The sequence below is a fragment of the Cariama cristata genome, unplaced genomic scaffold, assembly GCF_000690535.1.
Source record: "Cariama cristata isolate BGI_N322 unplaced genomic scaffold, ASM69053v1 scaffold9490, whole genome shotgun sequence".
Taxonomy (NCBI): Eukaryota; Metazoa; Chordata; class Aves; order Cariamiformes; family Cariamidae; genus Cariama; species Cariama cristata.
In genome coordinates, this window is record NW_009596380.1 from 12,399 (window position 1) to 37,979 (window position 25,581).

Consider the following 25,581-nt stretch of genomic DNA (forward strand, 5'->3'; position numbering starts at 1 on the left):
AGTGTAGTTTTTCTCCAGAGGTAACATGCAGTGTATATTGTGCTACACATTTTAGTCCTATACAGTGTCTAAATATATGATGCATTATGCCTTTCTTTCAAATTGTGACTCATACAGTATGTTTTCTGAGTAGAATACAGAAATGGATCATTATTATTTGAGTTAATCTAAAGCTTTGACTGACATCCCTTGTTGCCAATTTTTTTTCATTGAGCATCTGTTAAACATAAAAGTGTATACTGTATTTTATCAGAATGAGCAATCCTGACATCTGTAATTAAGCCTCCCCTGTTTCTGCTCTGTTGGCTTTAACATTCCTGTCTAACAGATTGTACAAATTGCACATTTGTTTACCAAACAGGTCCAGACTGTTCTCTGAACGTCCCTTCCACGGAGTCTTACTGGATTCTACCAAACGTAAAGCCCTTCAGCCCTTCTGTGGGCCGGGCTTCCCATAAGGCAGTCCTACATGGGAAATTTATGTGGGTGATTGGTGGCTACGCTTTTAACTACAGTTCATTCCAAATGGTATTGAAGTAAGTGATTTCTCCAGTGTCATATCCTTTCTGATGCGGGTTAGGGAAAACAGATCTTGCTGGGGAGGTAGCCTCTATCCTGCAATTTAATGGAAAAACCTATGTTTTTAGGTTCTTTATTAACGGTCTTATTTTCTGCTTGTAATTTTTTTAGGATTAAAAAGACGTGAAAAATCATCAAACTATGTGTGATACTAATATGTAATTTCTTCAGTTTTGAGAAAACTGTTACTATACTTTGCTGCAAAACATAAAAACATTTGTGATGATAAAACAGTGAAAAAAATCTGTGTGCTGATATTTTCAGACAGTACATCTAGAATGCAATCTACATTATTGCAGTTAACTTATAATTATAGGAGACTTGTATTTGATGCATACACTTAGCCTGTTGGTGCAATGCCAGCAGGGTTAGGCAGGTCATCCGTATTTCACTTCTTTATATTTATGACGGTTTTTATGTATGTGTATTTGAGCACCTATTGAAAACAAAATCGAATCAGCTGTAAATATTACCTAACCAACTGGGATGGTAACTTGTATGTATGTAGAGGCCCTAAATGTGGCAAATGCAAGTGTTAGGATATGTTTCTTTCTCCTATTTTTGTCTATGTCTTGTTTTCTTCCACACATTTTGCAGTCATTCAAAACAAATCCCATCATCTTCAGTGTTTTTCTATTCCGCCTCTGTTGTTTATTTTTTATCTCTCTTCCATCTTGTTGTGTGTTAATGCATTAATGGATTAATTGTTAATTAAGATTTAATGGGAATTAAAATCAACCATATAGCTGAGAGGGTGCTCAACAATGTCTTCAAATTAGTGCAAAAGATTGTAATATAAGCAGTTTAGTGGGATGTTTTTTTATATGGCTTAATAACAGTAAGCTTAACAACCTAGTTTCATAACTTTAAGTCTGGTGATTTTTATTACAATTCCATTTTCTGAGATTGTTGATGGGTCCCTGAAGGAGCTGCTCCTGTTTTGCTTGGTGAACATTTAGTACATTATCACAAGTTAGTACACTGTAACAGGTAAAAGTGATCATGTTACCGCTGCTAGCAGATTACCATGTCGGATAAACAGTGAGTGACCAAGTCTGCCAAACAGAAGTTAGTTTAAACATACAAAACCCTGTATTTCTCTGCAGGTAGAAAATTTTTACTTTTCTATTTCTTTTCTAGCTACAATTTGGAAAGCAGTATATGGAACGTAGTACCTGTATCCAAAGGGCCACTCCAGAGATATGGACACACTCTTGCTTTATATCAGGTTTGGACTCTTCAGCATCCTGTTTAATGAATTTCTTTGTGTGTGCTGTTAGTGATCTTAAAACAGTTCATCATGAACATAGATTTTTGAGGATAACTTAATTTCTAGTCACTAAATATTTTGTATTAGTGTCTTCTTCAGTACTTAGATGTATTGCACAGTTTTTTGAAAAAAGATTGTGCGATAGATCTAAGTCACTTATTAGCTGACCATAAACCCTCAGAGCTAAACCTGCCAATAAAAGGGGGCTAATATAGTTGGAATTGTGATAAGGGAAGGCGAGCTTGGGGCCAAGGATGACTCCAGTGTGGTCAGTGCCCTCATTGGCCAGGCATTGTCCCCAAGGGCTGAGCCCAGCAGGCAGAGCCAGGTGCTGGTAGCAGGGTCCTTTGACAGCCCCAGACATGGCAAGCGATAACCCAGGTCCAGAGACTATTCAGGGACACCAATCAGGAGCACAAGGAGACAGGACCAGAGACAGGACTGGAGAGAAGGCTACAACATATGCCTGAGGGGTCCATCGGGAGACAAGCTACCTATAGCACAGGTCCAGATCCATCCAGGAGGCAGGATTACAGGCAGTCCAGGGACTGAGCATCCATGGCTGAGCTCCGGGTGAGACTGGTCGGCGCTATTAAGGCCTGTTAATGCCCTAAAGGCCACGACAATAAGAAATAAATTTTTATTTATGAGTTATTACTCTTACTACAGAATCAGAGCAGCACTAAAATACAAACTGTTGTTCTATAGTACTGTTTTACTGTAAATTCAAATAAATACAAACTGCTGGCAGTTTTACTTTGACTGGTATCACATAGTCTGCATGCTGCTTTATTGAAAGCACTTTTAAAGGCTTATTTCACCAAAAACAAAGAGAGAAAAAAACATTCCTTTTACTGATAGAATATAGAGGCATAAATGATCTTTATTAAAAAAAAAAAAGTTACCTTTTGTTAGTTTGTTAATTTTTGGCTAATGTTAGTCACGTCTTCAAAATATAAAGGACCAAAAGTGAACGCAGTGCATAATTTAGCCTTGTACAGATGATGGCAAGCTTGTTAACTGTGACAGAGAAATACAGAATTTGTATCACAAATTTTCAGCTGTTTGCGTAAGACACCTCCAGTAGGAAGAACAAAAAAAGATTGTATCAAGTCAGACCAGAGTGTTCGTCTAGCCCAGTAATATGTCTTGAATAATGGGTAAAAGCAAATGCCTAGGGAAGAATGTAAGAAAAAATGTCAAGAACATACAGACGCTTCCTCAGAATACTGTCCTAGTCTGCAGCTGGGATTTTCTAAGATAGAGTAGTATTTTTGTGGAAAGATCATGAATCCATGTCTCTTATTTTTTCCAAATTTTCAGACTATATATTTATTTTAGCATTGATACCATCCTATGCCTAAGAATTCCAGTGTATTTTCTGAAGAAATACCACCTTTTGGGAGTCTGGTGCTAGCTGGTCTAATTTTGATAATCCCTATTTCCTATATTATTTTCCTTTTATTTTTTCTGTACCACTCATAATTTTCTGTAAGTTCATCATATCCTCTCTCTGTAATTTTTTTTCATGCTGAAAATTCCATGCATTTTTAATAATCCTTTAGAAGGAGGGTATTTCATACCTTAGATAATGTTGTGTCATTGCTTCTACCTTTTCTGTTTCTGTTCTATCCTTTCTGAGATAAGGGGAATCACAGTCTTTAGTGTATTGGTACTTCAGAGATTGATGTCATAGAACTAATGGTCTAATTTTTTCCTGTTAATTCGTAATGGCACTTTAGCTTTTTGAAAATCTTCTGTTGGCTTTGAACTGGTATTTTCACAGAACTATGTTATAACCTCAAGATCTCAATCTAGTCAATTCAAAACCCACCACTGTATGTACTGACTTAAAATTGGTTTTTATGCATATGCATCACTTCATGCTTATCTATGTGAACATTTATTTACCCTTTTATTGCACGCTCTGTATTATGCGATTCTTCTGGAATTCTTTGCTTTTAACCATTGCCTCAGCTATTTTGAGTAACGTAGTGTTGTCAAAAACATTGTTATTTGTCCATTAATCCCTGTGTCAGATTGTTTTTCAGTATGTGGAACAAACAAATCTCAATTGTACATCTCTGTGGGACACCACTAATGACCTCTATTCATTTAAGAACTGACCATTTTTTTCCCCAAACTTTTCTGTATTGAATTGTTTAGCATTGTGTTATCTGCCTTGCTTGTCCCAGAGCATCTTAGTTTCTTTAAGGCATGAGGAACGTTATCAAACATCTTTTGGAAATCCCAGGTAACTGTGTCAACCAGACCTTTGGTTCCTTCAGGAAAATCCAATGATTAGCAAGATATAACTTCCCTTTTCAAAAGTTGTTAAACTTTTCCTCAGTCTGTTTGTCTTATCCATGTATTCACTGAATTCTGTCCTTTCTGCCTGTTGCTTTTCAGTCTTTTGGTACTGACATATTTTTAAGGAGGGATTTACACACTACAGACGGGTCAGCTGTTTTGTTCTGAAATTCCTTCAGAACTGATTCTGGTGACTTGTTGCTGATTGTTTTGACATTTTTGTGTTTTTTTTTTTTTTTCTTTTCTTTTTTTTTTTTTACTATAACCTTCTGTTACTAATTTTTGCGATGGAAATATCTGTAAAGTCTACCATGAAGAAGTCACATGGGAAAATTAACTTCATTTTATTGCTTTGGCTTTATCTTCTCAGAATACTCCTTCAGACTGTCTGTTGGCACCACAAATTATCTAGTTGGCTGTATTTCTAATGCATTTGAAAAATGATGTACTAGTGCTTTATATGTAATTTTGCAGGCAACTCATTAAAGTCTTTCATGGCTTGCCTATATATGTCTCTGAATTTTAATCTGCTGGAGTTTTTGAACCTTATTTTGAAGTATACTTTTTTCTTCTAACTGTCTCCGTTATTCTCCTGTTAAGTTAAGCTTTATTTATTTTGTTACTTGTAATGGGAAATCTTGTTATTTTTTTAAATAGGAAGCATTCATGTGATCTGAGCAGATGTCCTTAAAATGTCTTCATAATGTCATTAAAGATTTTGTCCTTTTAGGTGTACCTTTTAGTTTCTTTTTATGATTGGTCTTGCTTTTATATAGTGTTCCTTTTGAAGTTAAGCAGAATTGTGGGTGTGAGTGGAAATTTTTTTTGGTTTTTCTTTTTTCTTTTTTTTTTTTTTTCTTCCCCTGGTATCTGTTGCTCTTCCAGAGATGTTGAATCTGTACATGGCATGGTTAATGTTGTAGAGGCGTTTTTCAGTAGTAATACGAACTAGATTCTCTGCATGCCCCAACATCAACTCAAAAATTGCTTTTCTTCAAGTCAGTTCCCTGATTCATTACTAATGTATTATCTGTTCTTTGAAAGGTCAGGTCTTTCTGACTGGTATCTTTGGTTATTACAATTCTTGTAGAATGTGGACCTTTTTCGTTGGGAAACATTCAAGTAATGTATCATTTAGCAGTTCAGAATAAAGGCTTAAAATATCATTTAACCTTTTTATTTGACAGTGCGAATATTTTCTTGAGATATTCCAGACTAAAGGGTAACCGTTTTAGAGATACTTTTACCAGCAAATATTACATATGATAGACCTATTTTAATTCAGAGATCTTTTTGTATCTCAGTGAGGAAATGAAACTCTTATTAATATTCATGAAAGCTACAAGCAAGTTTATAGTGAAGAACCTGTTGCTGTTATCAAAGGCATGTGTTAATTACTAATTAGAATTCGCTAATAATGAACATTGCACCACTTATGTCAAATAATTAACTAATATGTTGCTTGTACTAGTGATTACGTCAAATGTCAAAAATTACGTGGGCCAAAAGGAGCGAATCATGTTAAGTTGAAGAAATTTCAAGAGAAAAAGTACATCCTTTTACAATAAGTTCTTAAATTAACTTGTTAGGATAAACTTTCAGTATTTTTCCTTTCAGATGTTAATTTTCTTGAAAAAAAAAAAACAGAAAAATAATTTAGTGTCAAGAGTAGTAGAACATAATACCTAGAGATGGCAGCTTTGAGCTGTGTTTTGAGCTGTGTACTAGTCATTGTGTAACGTTTACTTTATAGCTGAGAGGAAAAAATATCCACAGAGAAGAAATTAGATTAAATTTTTGACTTGAGCTCCTGAGATTTCAAAGCCTAGCGCTAGACTGGAGTGAGAGCACAGAGCTAGTATTGCCTGATTGTGGTGCAAGGTAAATTGAAGCTATATAATTGACTCTGTGGAGAATGAAATAAGTTACTGTGCCCATTTCTCTCGGAAAGCTTCTTTAGTTAAAATTGAAGTACTGTACTTCTTTATTCTGAAGAAAAAAAGAACAGAAGACTCCCACTGATGTATAGTTATAACAAGTGACTAAGACTTTTTATGCATTTATAAAAGAGAGAGTATAAAAGTGTTCTTGCGTTTAGACCAACTAAACTGTTAGATAGTATTACCTTCAGTGCCTCTTCAGACTGGTTATTGGAAAGATGCTACCTATCTGTTAGCAATTGGTTCTCCTGTGTCTCAGAGATTGTATATAGTTCCTGGCATCTTGATACTGAAAAATGTCAACATACTTTGAAATAATTCATATAAGAAATAGGATTAGAAAGAGACTGGAGGAAATGGCTTGTGAGGTTTTTAAAGTAGGTACATATAACTTTGCTATACAGTGACTAGATAGGGAGTTAGACAGTAAACAGGAAAATGCTAGATCCCTGGAATAAAGTAGAAAGGGAATTGCATACAAGGTGTTTATATAGTCACTGCTGGGAGTTTACTTGGTAGCGAGCTTGTAGTTGTAACACAGAATTTGACCTTGTAATTAAACTGTTGCTAGTGGTCCCAAGACACTGGAAGGATGATGGGCATTGAGATTTGTTTCATTTGAGACTGGCAATAGGAATGAAGCAAACAGGCCGGCTGACATAGTACTAATTGTAAAGATGTTTTCCAGTATACGGACCATTTTATACATAGTCAAATTTAATTTGACTCATTTAAGTTTTATGAATGTTACTTCCAATTTTTAAAGCTTTATTAAAAAAGGGTAATTATTTGATTCCTTTTCCAAATTAATTGGTATTGATGTTGAGTCTGTATATCTCTTCTGGTATTTTTATTAGTCTAATCAAAAGCTAGCATTAACAGAACAAATAAGAGTAAAAACTTTTTCTGCTTTAATATGAGTGAGACAAAATCTTTCACCAATTGGTTTATTGTTATTCTTTTAATGCCTATTTTTGTTGACTATTGTAGTATTATTTGGAAAAGCACTAGGAATGTAAAATTATTTTCTAACTAGTATATTAATAGTTAGTAACAGGTTGTGCTACCAATTGCATAGTTCTATTATTTTATGACTTTCATTTACATCTTATGCACAACTTGCTTTCTAATTCTGATTTGCAGACCTCAGAAGTACATGAGAAGTAGGTAAGATGTGCTGTCATACACTTTTTGCATGTAGTCTAGATAAAAGCCTATTTAGAGTTCCTCTTCAGTTAAGTGGACCTTACTCATCAAGAGATTGGTTCCGTTATGTAAAAGTGCAGTATTTTTCATTCATTGTTTCAACATTATGTTCCAATTGGTTTGAAAGTTGAGGTGTAAGCATGATCGCTTTTATGTCTGGCAGATCTCAAAGCAGATGGCTGGTTAATACTTTTCTATGCAGTCTCCATAAGTTCTCCCTTCCTTCCAATGTGTTCAGTCCAAATATTAAATGTATGAAAGATCAGACTGACACTTGTGCTAAAATTCCAGCTTATACCTTCAGCAGTCTCAAAGCTCTGTTCACATAGTTTTATTTGCCTGCTTTTCTTCATCCTAGTTTTCTGTTAAATGTAGGGATGTTCACGCGAACAAATAAATTTCATTTTTTTTTTTTTTTTTTCCAAAAACACACTACCTTATTTTCCTCTCCGCTGTTTTGAATGCTGCTGTAGTCCAGGGAAAAAAGTTATTGGCTTTTAAGATGTATAGGAACTGACTTAATCGAATCATTCGATGAATTAATACCTTTAACTATAGCCAGAAACAATGAAAATAATGAAGAAATAAAATGACAGCACTCTTGATTAGGCTAATCTCCTGACATACAAATTGCTGCAGTATATACTGTCTTGAATTTGCATTTGGTCCTGTTGGAAAGCTTAGATTATAATATGCTCCTTGCGTAACTTAGCAGGTTCTTATTCAGTGAGGATATACTTCCACAATAAGCCAAGAATAATAAAGCAGGCTGCAGGAGGAAGAGTTAAGTGAAGACTGCTTTCCAATTTGTCAGTCCTGATCTAATGGGAGGATTATTGGATCAAGTAGAGATGTTGATTATTCATTTTTTTCTTTTACTGTAACACATAAAAGAATGTTCTTGATGTTGTTACCATATTAAAGGAGGTAATAGTCTGGGGAAAGGAAGAGGAGGTGTTAGTCCTAAATCAAGTGGCATGTATTGAATGCAGAAAATGAGCTTGTAATGGACGAGTTATTGCCAGATGACTTTTTTTGTCTTATGTACATTTTGCTTGAAAAAAATATCCAGACATTTCTTGATTATGTACAGATTTGACTAAACTTTTAGGCATTTCGGCTAAGTACAGAGAACAAAAGTTCTGATGAATTTTTAAGACCTGTTAGTTTGCATAAAGTTAACTTATATACTAATGAATGGGTACAGTCTATGGTATGAAAACAGATTGATAGTCTTGTTTCAAGAAAATGCAGAATGACTGTTCTTCATGTGGTTTGTGAGTAGCTTTTCTTTGGCCAAAATTTTCAGGAACAGATTGGCTTTATGTAAGAATTAAGGCAGAAAACTAATTTCTGAGAGAGAAACTTTTCTATATGGCCATGATACAGTTAAGAAATACAAAATGAAAATTACATGCTTATTTTAATGTGATGAATTTACTTCTAATTCATTAGAAATGGATTATAAATTACCCCCGTATTGCGTTTCCTTTACATTTTTTTTGGGTAACTAGCAGGTAAGATTCTTTTGGAATGCAGCCAGGATTTGCATAACAGTGTAGCGTTCCCAGGTACAGTCAGAGCAACTGATAAGTATTGTTCTTTTAGGAAGAAAGAAAAATTGCAAAGTCTAAAGAATAAATATATAATAAGTGTTAGAAAAGTCTTGAATTACTGCATTTATATGAAATATAAAGTCAATATTAACACTGAGCTGTGGTAAAAAAAGAGAGCCTGTCCAAGGTCAAAGGAACTAATGATTTTGGCCTTCTCTTTGTTCAGAATTCAATGTGAAGTATGTAGAGGAGTTACTCTGGTCTGCTGTATAGTCTGTTGACTGGGACTTATCAGACAAGTGGGTGCTCTGACTTGCTGTTTTGGTGGTCTTGTTGAGTAACTTCCTTGCTCTGTTTCAGTTTTGTTCTCACTGTAAAATGCTCCTCTGTGAAGGGATTTGAAGTCTTGTTAAATATGCGAAAGCTAGGTGATACTGTTGGGGCATGATTTTTTCAGGAATTACCTAGTATGCAGCCTTGGAAGTCAGGAACATGAGACAACTGAAGTACAGCATCACTTTAGCATATACGTTGATTTATACTTAGTTTATAAGTAAGTTATAAAGGTAGTGTAAGTTGGTAAGGGGATTCCTTCTTTTCTTTCACAATCTTTGGGGTGCTTAGGATCATTTGCACTTGTATCCTTCCTACAATCTCTTCCTGTTTAGGCTTTCCAGATAAATGTCCACCTTTATATGCCTAGGGCATTGGTTTTTGTCCTGTATAATATGCATCTAACATTTTTTTTTTTTTCATTATATAATTCTTCTGCTGGCTTTGGTCTGTGTGCCTTTCTTTCTCTGTGTTCAGCTGATCATCACTAACTTTTAAAGTGTTTTTCAGCAGCCCTAGAAGCTTCTTAATCTCAGAAATAGCCCTGAGCGAAGCTTAGTTAAATCTGTTTTTGTGACTGATAAAGCAGTTGTCATGACCTTCTTGTCTTTTTCTCTGTGAATAGTCTTGTGTACAGAATCTGCTGTGTCATTTATAAAGATTGCTCCTCACAGAAGTGTTTTTTTATCTGAACTTTGAATCATCTAAGCAGAACTGTGAGGAGGACTTTCTTACTGTCAGCTGTCTGAGTAATCGTTTCAAAGTTCTTGCAGCTCTTTAGGTCACCTTTTTTTTATGTAGTATCTTTCCTCAGTGTCAGAAATCTTTTTTTCAAATACTGTTATACAGCACCTGCAATTCTCTAATCAGCTTCCTCTTCCTACTGTAGTCTGTCATCTGCATTTAAAAATAAATAAATAGTCCGCTATGTTCGTGATGCCAACTTGCCTTTTGAGACCTGTGTGGCAGTGTAATGAATAAGCTATGTCGGATCCTTTATGAAGAATATTTGTTCAAGCCATTCCTTTGCATTGGTGCACAACCTCCTTACAGCTTTTGTGGGTCTTCACCAAGCTCTTTGAAATGTTGTTTTATCTCCTAGGAAAAAAATGGGTTCAGGTATATATCTCTGTCTAATCCTACTACAAATTCCTACTGAAGGATGTGAATGTCTTTTGCTCAAACACCACCAGTCCAAACTACTTGGCAGCACAGAGTATCACTGCATAGGAATGATTTAAATTCCAAACCAAGAAATGCTTACCTGCCTCAAATGAAAAAATAGTTGTAAATCTTGTAGAAATTTCAAATATGCTTTTGGAGACAGGTCAGACAGTTTGGTCAGTCATTTACTGACTAAACTCTGAGTAATGAGGAAGTTGTTTGTGTGGTCCTGGACTCTGTTGTAGTTTGCCATCAACTGTAGGTGTATAGACTGCATTATAACCCTCTCAAGCTTTTGTTTTGCTGGACTAAATAGCCTATCATTCTACTAATCATCTATATTTTACATGCCTGCCAGTTTGAGTTCATCTTTCTTGATGTGTATGTGGTTCTGGCATGTCCTAGCAAAGACTAAACATTATTCTGAGAACCAAAGGCAGTTTTTTCTACCCAGGATAGACTGTCCTTGAGCCAGTCAGTGAAGCCAACAATCTGGAATTTGTTCTGTGACTTTGTATGCCTTGGTTTGCAGCTCTAGGTGAAGCCTAAGATTTAGTAGGATTTGCTTTCAGTCAATATTTGAGTAAATCATTCATTACTTATCAAAACAGATGGTGTTGCTGTTTGAGGTATGTGGTTCATGAAGACTGGAAAATCTGTTTTGTATCCCTTTAAAAGAACTCCAAGTCCCCCTCTATGGGATTTGATTTTAGCAGATGTGCCCAAGAAGGTGCTATACACACATTGTCCCTTCCCTCTTCTTTGGGCTTTGATGGCTGTGAATTTTCCCAGGACTTAAGTTACTTTGCTACTAAGAGAGAATGTGCTCTTTTGTGCACTTGCTGAATGAAATCCCCATAGACTGAGTGTGTGGAAAATAACATTTTGGTTCTTTGAACTATTCCTTAAGAAAACAATATAATACCCTTTCTGGGTTTTTTTGTTTTGTTTTTCTTTTTCTTTTTTTTAGTAGAATGCTGCAATATAAATTAGAAGAGCCATGTAATTAAAGTTTTTCTGCTTGAAATAATCCGGTTGAGATTCATTTTGGTGTCATTTGCATGGCTGGGTTTATTTTTCAGAGAAATAGTCTCCTTATCATTATTGGTTTAGTTTAAATATCATTGTCTGGGATTAGTGTCTGATATTGAGCTGGTTAATGTAAGATTAAGTGTGAAGATTTAGATCAGATTGTTCAGTTATGAAATATTACGCAGCCCAGAAGTATGCAGTTCAGATGTTATCTTTCTGTAATCCATTATTTGCTTTCTCTTCTCTCCCTTTCAATTTTTACAGGAAGACATCTACATGTATGGAGGTAAAATTGAAACAAATAATGGCAATGTTACTGATGAGCTGTGGATTTTCAACATACACAGTCAAACATGGAGTACCAGAACTCCTGCAGTACTTGTACATGGGCAACAATATGCTGTGGAGGGCCATTCAGCACACATAGTAGAGCTGGACAGCAGAGATGTGGTTATGATTATAATTTTTGGATATTCTGCCATATATGGTTATACAAGCATAGTGCAAGAATACTACATCAGTAAGTCACTTTCAAATCATTTTTATCATGTACTGATAAAATTTAAGTGAACACTCCTGTTTTCAGAAAGAAAAATAGGTATTTTGCAAAATAAATAAAACCTCATCTTTTTTCCCTTCAAATTATGTAGATCAGATTTCTTGTTAAGCAGTAGCGTTTCATACATGTTTGGTGTATAATGGCTTTGGTTATGTTTGTTGTGTACCTGGCCTTGGTACTCTAAAGGGGGTAAAGGTTGAAACCAGAAATTCCATGCTGTGGTTATTGTTGTGATGAAACTTACTTTTTTACCACGGACTTACTGTTTTTACCACAGAGTAGATAGAGTAAAAAAGAGTAAGTGGAGCAAAAAAAGAAAGGGCAAACCAGAATACAAGGAACAGTGCTTGCTACAATAATTTAGTTATTTTGAAGGTTCTTTATAGTTGCTGTAATACTTTAATTCTGATTTCTGAATTGTAATAACTTAGTTCATCGTTGTATATAGGACTCTCGCTAAAGTGTATACATGTTGCTACTAGAGGAAATAAGGGAAAAGGAACACTAATTTTTGTAAATAACCTGCCAGGTCTGTCTGGGATTCCCCTTGTGAAATGTAAGCTTTTCCTAGGGGGTGACTTTTAAATGCTAGAATTAAATAAACCAAGAGACTTTTTTTTTTTAATCTTATACATGGTACATCTAGGATATTATTTTAAAAAAAAAACACCATCAAAATCTACACCTTCTGATACATTTTTAGGAATATTTATATGCCCACTAATTTGAATGATAATATTTTACTATTTTTATTTGTTTTCTGTAGAATTGATCTGAGTCTCTCAGTTATTTAAGCAATCACAGAATACATAATACAAATGTCAAAATAATATTTATATGTTAAGGCATAATAAATTTAAAAAAAATTATTCTTTTTTTTGCATGTATGCATACGTATATAAACACTATTAAAGCAGATTTATGGGCTGGGGAAATCCATTCAAAACTCAGAGGATTCTTATGCTTCCTGGCATTATCTCTGATGGTAGTGTTGAAATTTTATAATGATGTTGAAAAAGGATAAAAGAGAATGGGAATAAGAGGAAGAGCACAATGATGTGCTTTATTCATACTGAAAAATTTGATTGAACTGTATAAAACTACTATAAAACTCTCATCTTAGAATGATATTTCACAACAATATTATAAGATTTGTTAAGTATTAAAGGCCAGTTTTTAAAAAAAGTTAATTTCTGGAAGTTTTTTTCTTTAATGCCGCAGAGAGAAATTTTTTTCTTGACGACAAAAATATGTAGTTCTTGTTTTCTGCATGCTCGTTCACTGTGTCTACTGGAACTTTGAATTATTTGCTTCTTCACTTCTTCATTATTTGCTGCTTATTTGGTCTGAAGTAGAAGTACCAATATTAATTGTCACCTATTGTTGTGGTTAGTTTAATTATGAAGAGGGGTCGATGATTTAGTGTGTAGAATAAAATTTTCTTTCTGGTGGATTCTATTGCTGGCCTTATGGTTGAAATGTAGAACTTGTTCCTATTTTAAATTTTTTTAATGTTAAACCTATGTTTGTGGAGTATTAATAAAACAGACTATAACTAAGCATATATAAAACAAACAAAGAAAAAAAAACCCCAAACCTTTCATACCATGGTGATAAGCTTTGAGTACCAGAAAGCGCGTATTTCTCTGGCAGTTATTATGGATCTGAATTGAATTATTCTGAAGTTTTTATGTCTCCTTTCTGAGATTATAATTTTATCACATACTAGTGAGAAATCTAGCTTGTTAGAGAAAATGTGCTTCACTTGCGTCAAATATAAAGTAAACTTGTAACAATATAGGGTATTACTGTGGGAACCCATTGATTTCAGTGAGTCTACTTGTATGATGAAGGATTATTGGCACCTGCAGTGCTTTGCAGAACATGGTCTATATGAACCCTTTCTGCTGTGGATAATCCTCATGTTTCATTTTACCTCATCCCATCTCCCTCCTTCCCCTCCCTTCTAAGTTAAATGAATTTTGTGGCTATTTTTCCTGAATTCTGTGTCAGCTGTAGCATTTATCTACAGTTTTGCAGCTGTAGGATCACTTTTAACCATAAAATTCCAGATGGTGGTTTGAACTAAGAATGACTAGTTTTTTCAGGACTTTAGCAGCTCAGAATCCAAAGTTTAAAGACCTAGGAAGTGATAGAAGTATTGCTGTGAACGCACCTGAATAGGAAAGAAATTTTGTTATAAAAAAGGGCTTCTGAGGCTATGGAAAGAAAAATTAGAGTCAAATTTTCTCTCTCTCTCTCTCTCTCCCCTTGCTTTTAAAACACACATTGCCTTAATATTTCAAATTGTATTGCTTTATTCTTTCTAAATGTTATTAGCCATGGCTTTTAGCCCTAATGAAGGCTATTTTTCAAGCATTTACTAGATGGCTACTGAAAGAAAGAAGCATAGAAAGAGGCAACTTACCCTTTGGTTCATCGAATTGAAACCTCTAGTCATCCGGTCCTGTTATTTAACTTTGATTAACTTGATACATGGAATTCTGGTGCTAAAGCCATCTTTAGTTACTGTGACCCTGATTTCTGTGGGGTCTGGGTCAAGAAACATATAAAGAAGTTTTAATTATTTGTGGATTCCCAAGCTTTTCACATAGGTATGAAGTTCTTGTTAACAAAAAATGTGAATCAAATGTGTGCATGGTCTGAAAATTTCTCTGACATTTTCTGATTAGTGAAGAAAGTACTTTCTGTCAAAGTCAAATGAATTCTGGAAAAATTGCTCATGGTTTGCAGGTAGATTTTCACCATGCAAAAACACGGAAATTAATTTCTAGTCCAAAGGAATGGTGGTTGTTACAGGAACAAAAGAACTTCCTGTTGTCCTTGCTATACCTAGACTTACGACTTTTGAGGAACCAATAAATCCTGGTATGGGAATTATGTGAATGATTTTACTAACTTGAACCATAAAGGTTTTCTAGGTTACTCCCCAGGGAAATTTATTTCCCTTTAGGTTAGCAATACCTCATAAACCTTCTAAGAATCTCAATGTGAGTCTCAAGGTGAATGTAATAATGGTGTTTGTTTTAGCTGGGGTTTATAAAAGCTCCTTATATATTAAGAAACTTCTGAGTAAGTCGTTTGTGATTTTATTTTATTTTTTTAGAAGACAGAGATTTGTTTGGATTAGCAGCATGTCACTTTGGTTTTTAGGCTAAATTTTGTTATGACTTTAGAAGTAGGTTATAAGTTGCTTGTGATTAAAAATGTTTCTTTGAAATAGTGTTAAAAGAAATGGCCCTATGAAGTAACATGTTTCCTCTTTTTTGTAAGTTAGCATAAGGTTCATGGTTGCTCAAAAAAATTTGATGTTTGTCACTGCAATGAAATGAAGATGGCACACTGAGGTGCTTCTTGGACATTTTGATTTTTTTACCTAACTTGTTCGAAGGTTGTATTGTGGTAAGGACAGATCCAGGCCAATGTATCTACCTTTCCTTGGATTTTTTTTTTAAGTGGATTTATTACTGGATATTAAAAAAAAATTTTTTTAACGTCTTTTTAGAAACAACTTTATCTCAAAATGCTGTTTTAATTATTCTATTTTGAATGATAAAATGATTACTGCTCAAATTTGCGGTTCTTCTTGATTTGACTGTCCTAATCAGTTTCATACAAAGAAATACACTGAAAAAAAAAGAAAGAATAAGGTTTCATCTCTTATTTCACTTGCTTTGCATTCTTTGATGATGGAATGGTATTACATCTTTGAATGTAATTAACTACCTGTGACCAAAAGGCTAGAATTTATCATCTTGGCCATCAAAATCAGTGCTTTCTAAATGTAAACACTGTATTTTATAATTACTTTCAAAAATATATGAGGATTAATCTTAAACAGTTTGGGTTTCGTTCACAGTGTCTTTGAAAAATTTGTTATGATTTTAGTGACTAGGCATCTTCTAATTCATAGCCCACCTTTGTCAATGACCTGTTTATATTCACTTGTTTTCTGGGTATTACATTGTTTAATGTAAGCAGATCTTCTCCCTTCCTGGAATTCTCTTTGAATTATATTTATAGATACCAATCCTCCCATTTGCAAGACTAATTAAGGCAACCTCATCTATTCCGCTCTTATTCTAATAGTTCATCTCTGTACCTTTTCCACAAGGAGTTCATCTCTCTTGAACATGGATGATTAGAAAAGCGTTTGGGATATTCTAGGTGAGATTTCACCAGTGCCTGGCTAAATAAACTTAATCCTACTTTATTGGGAACACCTCACTTGGTATGTAGTAAAATAATATTTGTACTGCATCCATGAGAAAGTAATTAATGGCATATAGACTTTCTCTGATGAAGCTGTGTTCCTCCTCATTCCTCTCAGTCATTATCAACTGAGTTTCTATTTATAGAGGTTCATGTTGCTAATCCCAGTGCATAGTGTCTTTAAGATATTGTTGAATTTTGATCCATTTTTTCTGGTAGCCAAGATCATCCAGTTCATTCTGCATGTTTTTCTACTGCTTATGTAAACTGATAGTATCTAAATGTATGTAATTATTACACCTTAAATTTGTGAGTGTGTCATAAAATGCACCCATTCTGACCCTTAAAAAGTCTCCCTAGTAATCCCAGCACCCCTCAACATTGTTCATTGCGGCTTCTTGTTCAGTGCCCAAATCCCATTCTGTTATAATGGCTTATTTACTAATTTCCCATTGTGATGCTATAGTAAGGACATTACTGAAGCCCAGATACCGAGAACACCTGCACTCCTGTAGATAATTGTTTTTAGGTAAATGTGATGTAAATGGTTTGGTATGTTTATATTGTCCAGTGAAACTGTTTCCCATTATTTCAACATTTTTTATTTGTCTCTTTTTTTTTTTTTAAAAAAAAAAAAAAACACCTTTGGTCTAAACCTTTGCATATTATTGAGCCAAGATTAAGGTCTGTAGTTGTCCAGATCTTGTCTCTGCTCCCTCTGGTCTTCAATGTCGGCACTACGGTTGCTGTTCTCTGGTAATACCTAATTAGCTTTGTGTAAAATGCTTGCTACTGAGCCTGCAATTTCAGTTGCTGTGTCTGTCAGAATTTTGGAATGGAGTCATACCTCCAGCTTCAATACATTAAATTAGTGAGTTTAGCTTCTATCTCAGCTGTAGTTTATTTTTCTGTTTACGTTGTGTCCGGTGGTTTAGTATCTGACAGATTTAATTATCTGAAGTTATAGTGACTTGCCTAAGCATTTCAAGAGAAACTTTATGTGGTAGAATTCTCTGGAAAGTTGCCCAGATGTTGATGAAAAAATGTCAAATTACAAATGAAAAGTGGAAGCCCTTATTACTAGCATGATTTTATTTCTTGTGATTTTTTTCAAAATTCTTTTTGACCTTAGGTTTACACTGTATATTAGACTTACAAATTGATCTCTTTCTGTATTTGGCTTCTTAAGCTGTATAGGATGCAGTTTCGCATGACCGATTTGGTCAATCAAGTACTTCATCTGATCTAGTGATAAAAAGAGTGGGATCTCTTTGAGCATGATAAGAGTTATGTAAATATCTTCAATAAAAATTGAATTTCTGTTTAAAAAAAAGATAGATGAGGATCCATATCAAGAAGCTTTTTTAAAAAAGCAGATCACATGCAGAGTAATGTCTTTAAATTCAGACAGAAGTGTATTTTTGTCTGAATGATGCAATAATCAAGATGCTGAAGAAGTGTGAAAGATCAGAACTTGGATATATACATTTCAGTATTCAAAATTCAGGCAGCTCAACTAAATTTTAGAATGGGAAATAGAAGGAGAAACTGTAATACTGCTTTTGACTTCTATTTCAGAAAGATGTTTCTGGACCTCTTTTCTCAAATTCAGGTAGTTTTCCATAGCACATGGTTTTTATTACACAAGAAGGAACAGCTATTCATATTTCTGTGCAAGTCGTGTAAAGCTATGCATTATGCAGTTTTACCGTGACGGTGTTCTAAATGCTACATAAACCAGTTGGATATAAATGCAAAATATTCTATTATGCATATGATCAACACCATTGTGTAAATTTATGTGAAGAAATAGTAATTTTTCCCTGAAAAGCGTATATGACAATCTTTAGGACTTTAAATGAAAAATTGAGAATGGTGTTGGTGATAGAAAGGTGTATCTGCAGGCTGATTCCTCATGAGCCCTCTTACATAAATTGTATCAAGTAAATATATTTGTTAGCAAGGTAATATATATGCAAAATATTGTTTAATATGCTGTTTAATACATTTATCAGTGATCTGGACACGAGGATTGAGTGCACCCTCAGTAAGTTTGCAGACAACACCAAGTTGGACAGGAGTGTTGATTTGCTTGAGGGTAGGAAGACTCTGCAGAGGGATCTGAGCAGGCTGCATCGATAGGCTCAGGCCAATTGTGTGAGGTTCTACAAGGCCAAGTGGCTGGGTCCTGCACTTGGGTCACAACAACCCCATGCAACGCTACAGGCTTGGGGAAGAGTGGCTGGAAAGCCGCCTGGTGGAAAAGGACCTGGGGTGTTGGTCGACAGCCGGCTAAATATGAACCAGCAGTGTACCCAGGTGGCCAAGAAGACCAACAGCATCCTAGCTTGTATCAGAAGTAGTGTGGCCAGCAGGACCAGGGCAGTGATCGTCCCCCTGTACTCGGCACTGGTGAGGCCGCACCTTGAGTGCTGTGTTCAGTTCTGGGCCCCTCACTACAAGAGAGACCTTGAGGTGCTGGAGCATGTCTAGAGAAGGGCAGCAAAGGTGGTGAAGTAGTAGTAGTATCAAGTAGTGTATTACACAAATATCAGCATTCATACACGCAAATCAACACAAATCTTCCAGTTTAATCTATACTTTATAACTTGCTATAAGCACTTGTTACTGAAAAAAATGTAACTAGCTTATGGAAGCAGTGCCTAGAAACCATTTAATGAAAGTAGAATAGCAACAGTAATAACTGGAAGTCATGAGTCTCACCACTGAACAGAAGAATCTGGAGGAAAAGAGGTAATCTTAAAGTACATACATAATATCAGATAAAAATTGAAATGGGATTTAAACTAACTTTCAGATGAAGCAAGGTGTATGGTGTTGTGTGCTAGCCTTGGATAAATAACTTTATAATGGCAGCCAAATTAGGTTAAGAATTAGGAGCCTGCTCCAATTTGGAAGTCCTTGTCCACCCTTCATTCTTCTGGCACAATCTTCAAAAGACTGCAAGTGAATTATTTCTTCCATTTCACACCTGAGGAACTGGCTGCCTAATCATCATAGGCTGTTTTGAATAGGTTGGCTTCTACAGGAAATACTTACCTCCTGGGTTGCTCTTTTTGTGACTTATGTCATCAGCTGTGAAGATGGAAGGGAAAAAAATGGAAATTTCAGTGCCACAGGCAACAAGAAGTCACTTAACCTTTCTGTCTTTTTTTTATTACTATGGTAAAATATTTTCCAATTGTGTTTTATTCTTCAGTCATAACAGCTATTGTGTATGATTTTATTTGGTGTCTCTTTGCAGTTATTAATGATGTGATATAAAATGTGGATTTAAGTGCCAGTTTAATGAGCTGCTATCAAATTATCCTTCTGTGAGTTTTCAGCAAATAAATAGGCATATTTACAGTTAAATAAGTAAGAAACAGTAGTTAGAAACTGATTTTTAGCTCAATAATTGTACAGTTTACTAGCAAAATGTCTGTCTCTATCCATGAGTACTTTGAGCTACCTTACGTTGCATGCGTCTCTCAACCTGCAGCAGTTCAGTTTCTGCCAGGCTTCTCCAGACGGTTTCCTGGTGATTGGGCACAGGTGTTCCTAATGCAGCTGAAGTAGCTGGAGCACTGAATTCTCATCAGCCATATCTGGTGGGACAAAGTAATGGTTGAGAGAGAATTAATTGTAACTCTTAATTTCATATTTTCCGAAAGGTTTGGGCTTTTTTGGGGGGTGGGAGGCGGGCTGTTTGTGTGTGTGCTGAACTCACACATGGGAGAATATGAGATACTGCGTGCACCTGTAACAACAATGTGTTTGTGATTTAATCAAGAATAGCAGATAATGGTCTAATAACATTATCCAACTGCGAATATTTTGATACATTGATATAAAATGACTTCTTAAAACAAGTCCCTGGTTATTGCTGTATTTAGAATTGTAGTGAAAATGATTTTATATACTTAAAACTCCTAATATTGTGGGTTAGAAATAGTAAACCTTTAACCTCTGCTTTTGTATGTCTGTTCCAGGGTCTAATTCTTGGCTTGTACCAGAAACAAAAGGAGCAATTGTGCAAGGTGGATATGGCCATACTAGTGTCTATGATGAACTGACAAAATCTATTTATGTCCATGGTGGATACAAAGCATTACCTGGCAATAAATATGGATTGGTAGATGATCTTTACAGATATGAAGTTAATACTCGGACATGGTAAGTGGGATCTATAATGTAGGAAACGACGTTATTTCTTACTGAAAAAGAAAACATGAGTGTAGAGTAAGGTTCTAGTAAAGTCACCTAGGCACCTCCATATCCTTTGCATGTTGCAGAGCAGTACATTCTCTGCAACAAAATGGAAGAATTGTTGAGGGATTAGACTTTAGCCAGTGAATTAGTGGAGCTACACATCGAAGGAATGTCAGGGAGAAAACTTTGCACATGTTCTACAAATTGAGAAAAGGTTCCTTTATCCAGACATAACCATTATGCAGAAATAGTACATGTGTACTGTTTTGACATGGTATGAATATACTACTGATGCACATTCAAATACCTGTTATATAAATAAGCAGAGAAATCTAAGAACTGCGTAAGGTTATTTTTCACAAAACTATCAGAAATAAGAGAGAAGAATCCTGGTGTTGTATAGGGATCCTTAATTATTAATCTTGGTGTTTCTATTTTTGTCAGTTCCTTGTCCCCCAAGTTTATTGTAGCTTATGAATGCTGTTTATATGTTATGTATAGAAAGTGACCTCAAATGTTTTTTCTTACCTTAGAGATGATTTGAGATCAAGAACTATTTCTAGGAAGATTTTTATTCTTGCAATTTAATATTTGTATGAGCCGTAATGGCTTAACTTTAAGCACACAAGACATGTGGGATTCATTTCACTGAGGGTCTTGATTTTGAGTGCCGCTAACTCATGGCACTTGGAAACATTATTACAAGATTTTTTTAGTCCCTTTTAATGTTTTTTTTAAATTGCTGGAATTTTAATGGTCTCTTATTATACTCTGTTCTTGGAAGAAAGTGATATTGTGTCCTTTGATAATCTGTTCAACAATATAGTAATAGTTATTGGAATATTTTTATTCATTAACTAATAACGGATGTTTATGTCTATACAAATGTAGCATTCTCTGCAGCTGGTAGACAACTCTTTTGTTTGTTTCTTGAGTATTACAATGGAAGTCAGTTGTACTAAGGGACTTGAAAACTGGCTGAGAGGATGGGGTAGTGACACTTACATAGTAATAAAATCTTTGTTTACTGTATCATCTGTGACATCTTATAATCAGTATTCAAAGCACTTAGTGAGGCAACTGAGCCTGAACATGCCGCTGGCTAGGTGGGGTATGAGGAAGAGGTGGAACCACAACGGCTTTCTCATGCCCATGTACGTGGCTTTTTTCACACTCGCGTTTGCTTTTCCTCACTGTCTGTTTTTCTCTTGCACTCGCTCTCTGTTTCTCTGTCTGATCTGGCTGAGGTTCATATGCTTCAATAAGCATGTCTTTGTATACAAAGCTGGTTACTTGTTTTATTCAGTGGCACGTGGGTTTTCATTTCTTCATATCAATTAGGCATAAGCTTTGTTTCTTGGAATGTGAGGGGATGATACTTTAATTTCTAGTGTGAACATTATTTCTAATACATGATGGGGAGAATTACAGTGTTTCTGATATCTGCATTGCTTTGCATTAGTTACATACCGCTGCAGTTGTCAGTTGGGGGACGATGTGGTGCTGGGCTTAGATAATGGCCTGAAACAACGGAAGCATCTACTGGCTCCTGGGTATTTTTATTACTGTTATAATATCATGCTGTTGTATGCAACACCTGGCATTGATGTGGTTAATATGGACTAATGTTTGCAGGTACATGTATAGGCGTGTAAATAGTGAATTCAGTGTAAAGGATGCTGAGAATCTCACATAATTTGCATGGGGTTGATAGGTGTTGGAGAGTTCTGAAAATTGTTCTCATCAGTAATGCTAATGAATAATGAAGATCATGGCCAAATTACCAAACTGGGTCTGTAATGCACTTCCATTTCTGCTGAATCTTGGGGAAAAGTTGCTGTTACCAGGAGGGATGAAACTCAGCACACAATATGCAAAAATTGGGGGAAAAAACGCTGTACAATGTGCGAACCGGGGCTGGGGCAATGCAGTTGAGTGACAAATAGAAAAGTGAGTAGCCCAAAAAAAACCTGTGGGGACTGCTGTTATATCCACTGTAGAGAGGAGAGAGTCCTTAGTTTTACTCAGAACACTGTACAGCTCTTTAGGCCTTTAGTGGTCAAGAGAACTATTTGTAGATAGCTGTGAGGCATGATAATGAAGATGGAGCCTAGTGTATAGCAATTAATGTAAATTAGGAGGTAGGAGATGTAGAAAACTGGTAAAGTGAAAGATAAAAAGAAATCTATGGTCCGAGTGGATGAGGACAACATATTTGTGGTATATTATAATTCTTTCAACTCATAGCAGCAGTATTCTTCCATTATTAGTTGAAAATAACTGTTAAAAATAATGTCTTGTTCTATTTCCTTGTCATTCCTAATTTTGTATGTTGCTAACTGATGAGCTGAAACCAAATATCACGTTTTTCTGGGAAGGTACTGTAAATATTCTGTATCAGACTAATTTGTAGTTAGAAAAACACACTTACATGGTGCTCTATTTTCAAAGTATATTAATCAGAAATACAAAACAAAAATGCAAGTCACTTAACAGAAAAAAAAGGGTTAAAAGCAGAAGCATGTTTGTGGGTGTGCTGGTGACTTGAAGGAATTACTGCTTTTTTACGCAATAAAAATATTTACCTTCATTCAGTCTTTGGTATTTCCTTTGATGTTACTCTGTAGTGGTAGGAGGGAATCTATTTAAATGACAGCATGAGAGCTTAAGTTTAGTGCCTTCCTCTCAGCTTGTTTAAACATATGATCTCTTATCACTTAAAAAGTATCTTGAGTTTATTGATTGATTTACGTAATTATGTCAAAACAATGAGACGTACTTTAAACCCTCTCCCCCAAACCCTATGATGATGTAAAAATATTGAACAAATGTTATCAGTGTGATTCAAGAGAGACAGTATTATTCAATCAGAAAGAAAAATTGTCAAGTCAATATGTTCGTTACAGGAAACAAATGACAAAGCAGTTTAATTGTAGGTGTGAGCAGCGTGCAGTAACACAAGTGAAAGTGAGAGTCTAAACTTGAAAACTATTACATTACTGAGACTAATAAAAGGTTAATAGGGGAATGTAAATAATATTCTGTACTGGTGATCTAATCAGCTCTTCACAAACGTGTCTACAGCTGATGTACTTAACTAATTCAAGTTGGCAAAACCCACAAATGGTTACTCTCTCCCTTGGTAAGATTTATTTGCTGTGATTGAATCAAGTTTGTATTCTGTTCTTTCTACTAGCCCCACACCTGCCACTTAAAAACTGTAGTATTGATAGTTCTTGGCTACTGTTGAGCCCACGTTACTGCTCTGGCAGAAAGCAGACCGTGCAGACACAGGCTAAAATGAATGAAGAGAGATCAAAGACTCAATGTGCGTGGACTTTTTTTTTTTTCAGTAGTGAAATTCTGTATGTTTGAGTTTGCCAGCCTGAATATATTTATGAAGCAGTGCAAGTATTTTTCATCATATCTAGAATGACTTCTACCACTTCCTTTCCAGGTCTGAGTGTTCAATTAATTTTTTTAAAAAAAAAAAAGTTTCTCCTTTTCCAATACTTAGGATGGTCTAAGGATTCTTCTAACCTTCTAAAGAATTTTTTATTGCATTTCTTGAGCAAAAGACTGACATGGCTATGGATATATAAGAATAAGAATTAATAATATGAATGAGTTTTCAATCAGTTTTGAGTAAAATTTACCATATCATTAATAACTTCTGAAGAATGTAAACATGATACAATTTATTTCAGATACGTTATTTGACAAACTGTTTTTTAACAAAAAAAGCATGACATTTTAAATGAATGCTAAATATATTTATTGTAACATGAGAAAATTCATAATCTTAGAAACAATCTGAATACATTTCATCATACTTACTAATAGCTTTAGTTTAGTGTTTTCCTTGTATTTAATATGTATTTAATCTATACATTTTCTTGATGTGTGTATACAGTTTTTCACATGTTAGTATGTATTAATTTGTTCTTATATTTTGTAGGACTATTTTGAAAGAGAGTGGTTTGGCAAGATATCTTCATTCAGCTGTCTTAATCAATGGAGCTATGCTCATTTTTGGTGGAAACACTCATAATGATACTTCCCTCAGTAATGGTGCAAAATGTTTTTCTGCTGACTTTCTTGCGTATGATATAGGTATGTATTGTATCGTATTTTTCTCATTTGAGGTTTAAATACCACAGTGTTGCTTTCTCAAGTCCAGCTAGAGTGATTCTTCAACGTCTTGATCCCAAACACCTTCAATTTATTTATAAATTATATTGTAAAATTAAACCCAGGCTTTTGTTCCATAATAGCCTTAAGTTTTTGGTTTGTGCAACAAAGCATAGTAGCTAAAATGATTTTCATTTCATTCATAGCTAAAAGTTTTCAAAAATGTGCCTAATACTATCTTATGATATGAATAGCAGGTATGTTACTAAATGAGTTGCAAGAGTTGGTGAATTTTGATGTTATGAAAGTGTGTTGAACAGAGTTGTTGCTCTATTTTTCATATTGAATACCTACATAGTACTAATAAAATATGATGCTGGAATTTAAAAACAAACAAACAAAAAACCGAACACAAAAAAAACACCGTCATTAAGATCATCTTGGGGAGCTAGGTGTGGTGAGTAAATCAAGAGCACACCGAAACCCAAACATTTCCCCGTAAGTAACACTTCAGAGGTTCCTAAGAAGGTTTGGAAAATGCATTGCTCAGGGTTTATATCAAGGCACCACAATGGGGCGGACTTGAAAATCAGGGAGTGGAGAAGCCAAGGTAGGCAGCAGTCTGACAGGTGGGGCAGGTGTAGTCAGGTGGTGATGCTCAGGAAACTGAGAAAGGTGGAGATGCCACAAGCTGAAGAGCAATTTGGAAACATAGGAAGTCCATGCCACAAGAAGCAGAGCATTGAGAAACAACCTCTTGGGAGACTGATTGTGGTAGATAGCTGGTTGTAGCTGAGTAGACACAGGTTGGGGCTGATAGCTGAGATGCCTGGATTTTGCTGGATATCTTCCTCTGACAAGTTGTCCTCCCCCCTCCTGCCTCTTCCTATGCATTTCAGATCAGAGTATTAATTAAAAGATTTCCTGCCTTTGAGACTGAAATACATTACTTGATCAGGATAACTGCCTCGGTATATGTCTGTTTCACATGGAGCAATATACCACCTGCAGTCTAGCAGAAGCCGTCTGGCTGAGTGGGAGGAAAATTTTAGGGGA

The 25,581-nt window shown here is 35.2% G+C and overlaps 1 protein-coding gene across 1 annotated transcript in view; it reads left to right on the forward strand.

Annotated features, from left to right (window-relative positions):
* Positions 1–361: 361 nt before the first annotated feature.
* LOC104166025 (attractin-like protein 1) overlaps positions 362–25,581 on the forward strand; it is a gene marked incomplete at both ends in the record, with an annotated part of 38,508 nt that continues 13,288 nt past the window's right edge. The window contains 5 exons of the mRNA XM_009705826.1: positions 362–536; positions 1,720–1,807; positions 11,655–11,910; positions 20,175–20,358; positions 24,353–24,507. Coding sequence (XP_009704128.1) covers positions 362–536; positions 1,720–1,807; positions 11,655–11,910; positions 20,175–20,358; positions 24,353–24,507 — 858 coding nt within the window. The remainder of the gene's footprint in view (positions 537–1,719; positions 1,808–11,654; positions 11,911–20,174; positions 20,359–24,352; positions 24,508–25,581) is intronic.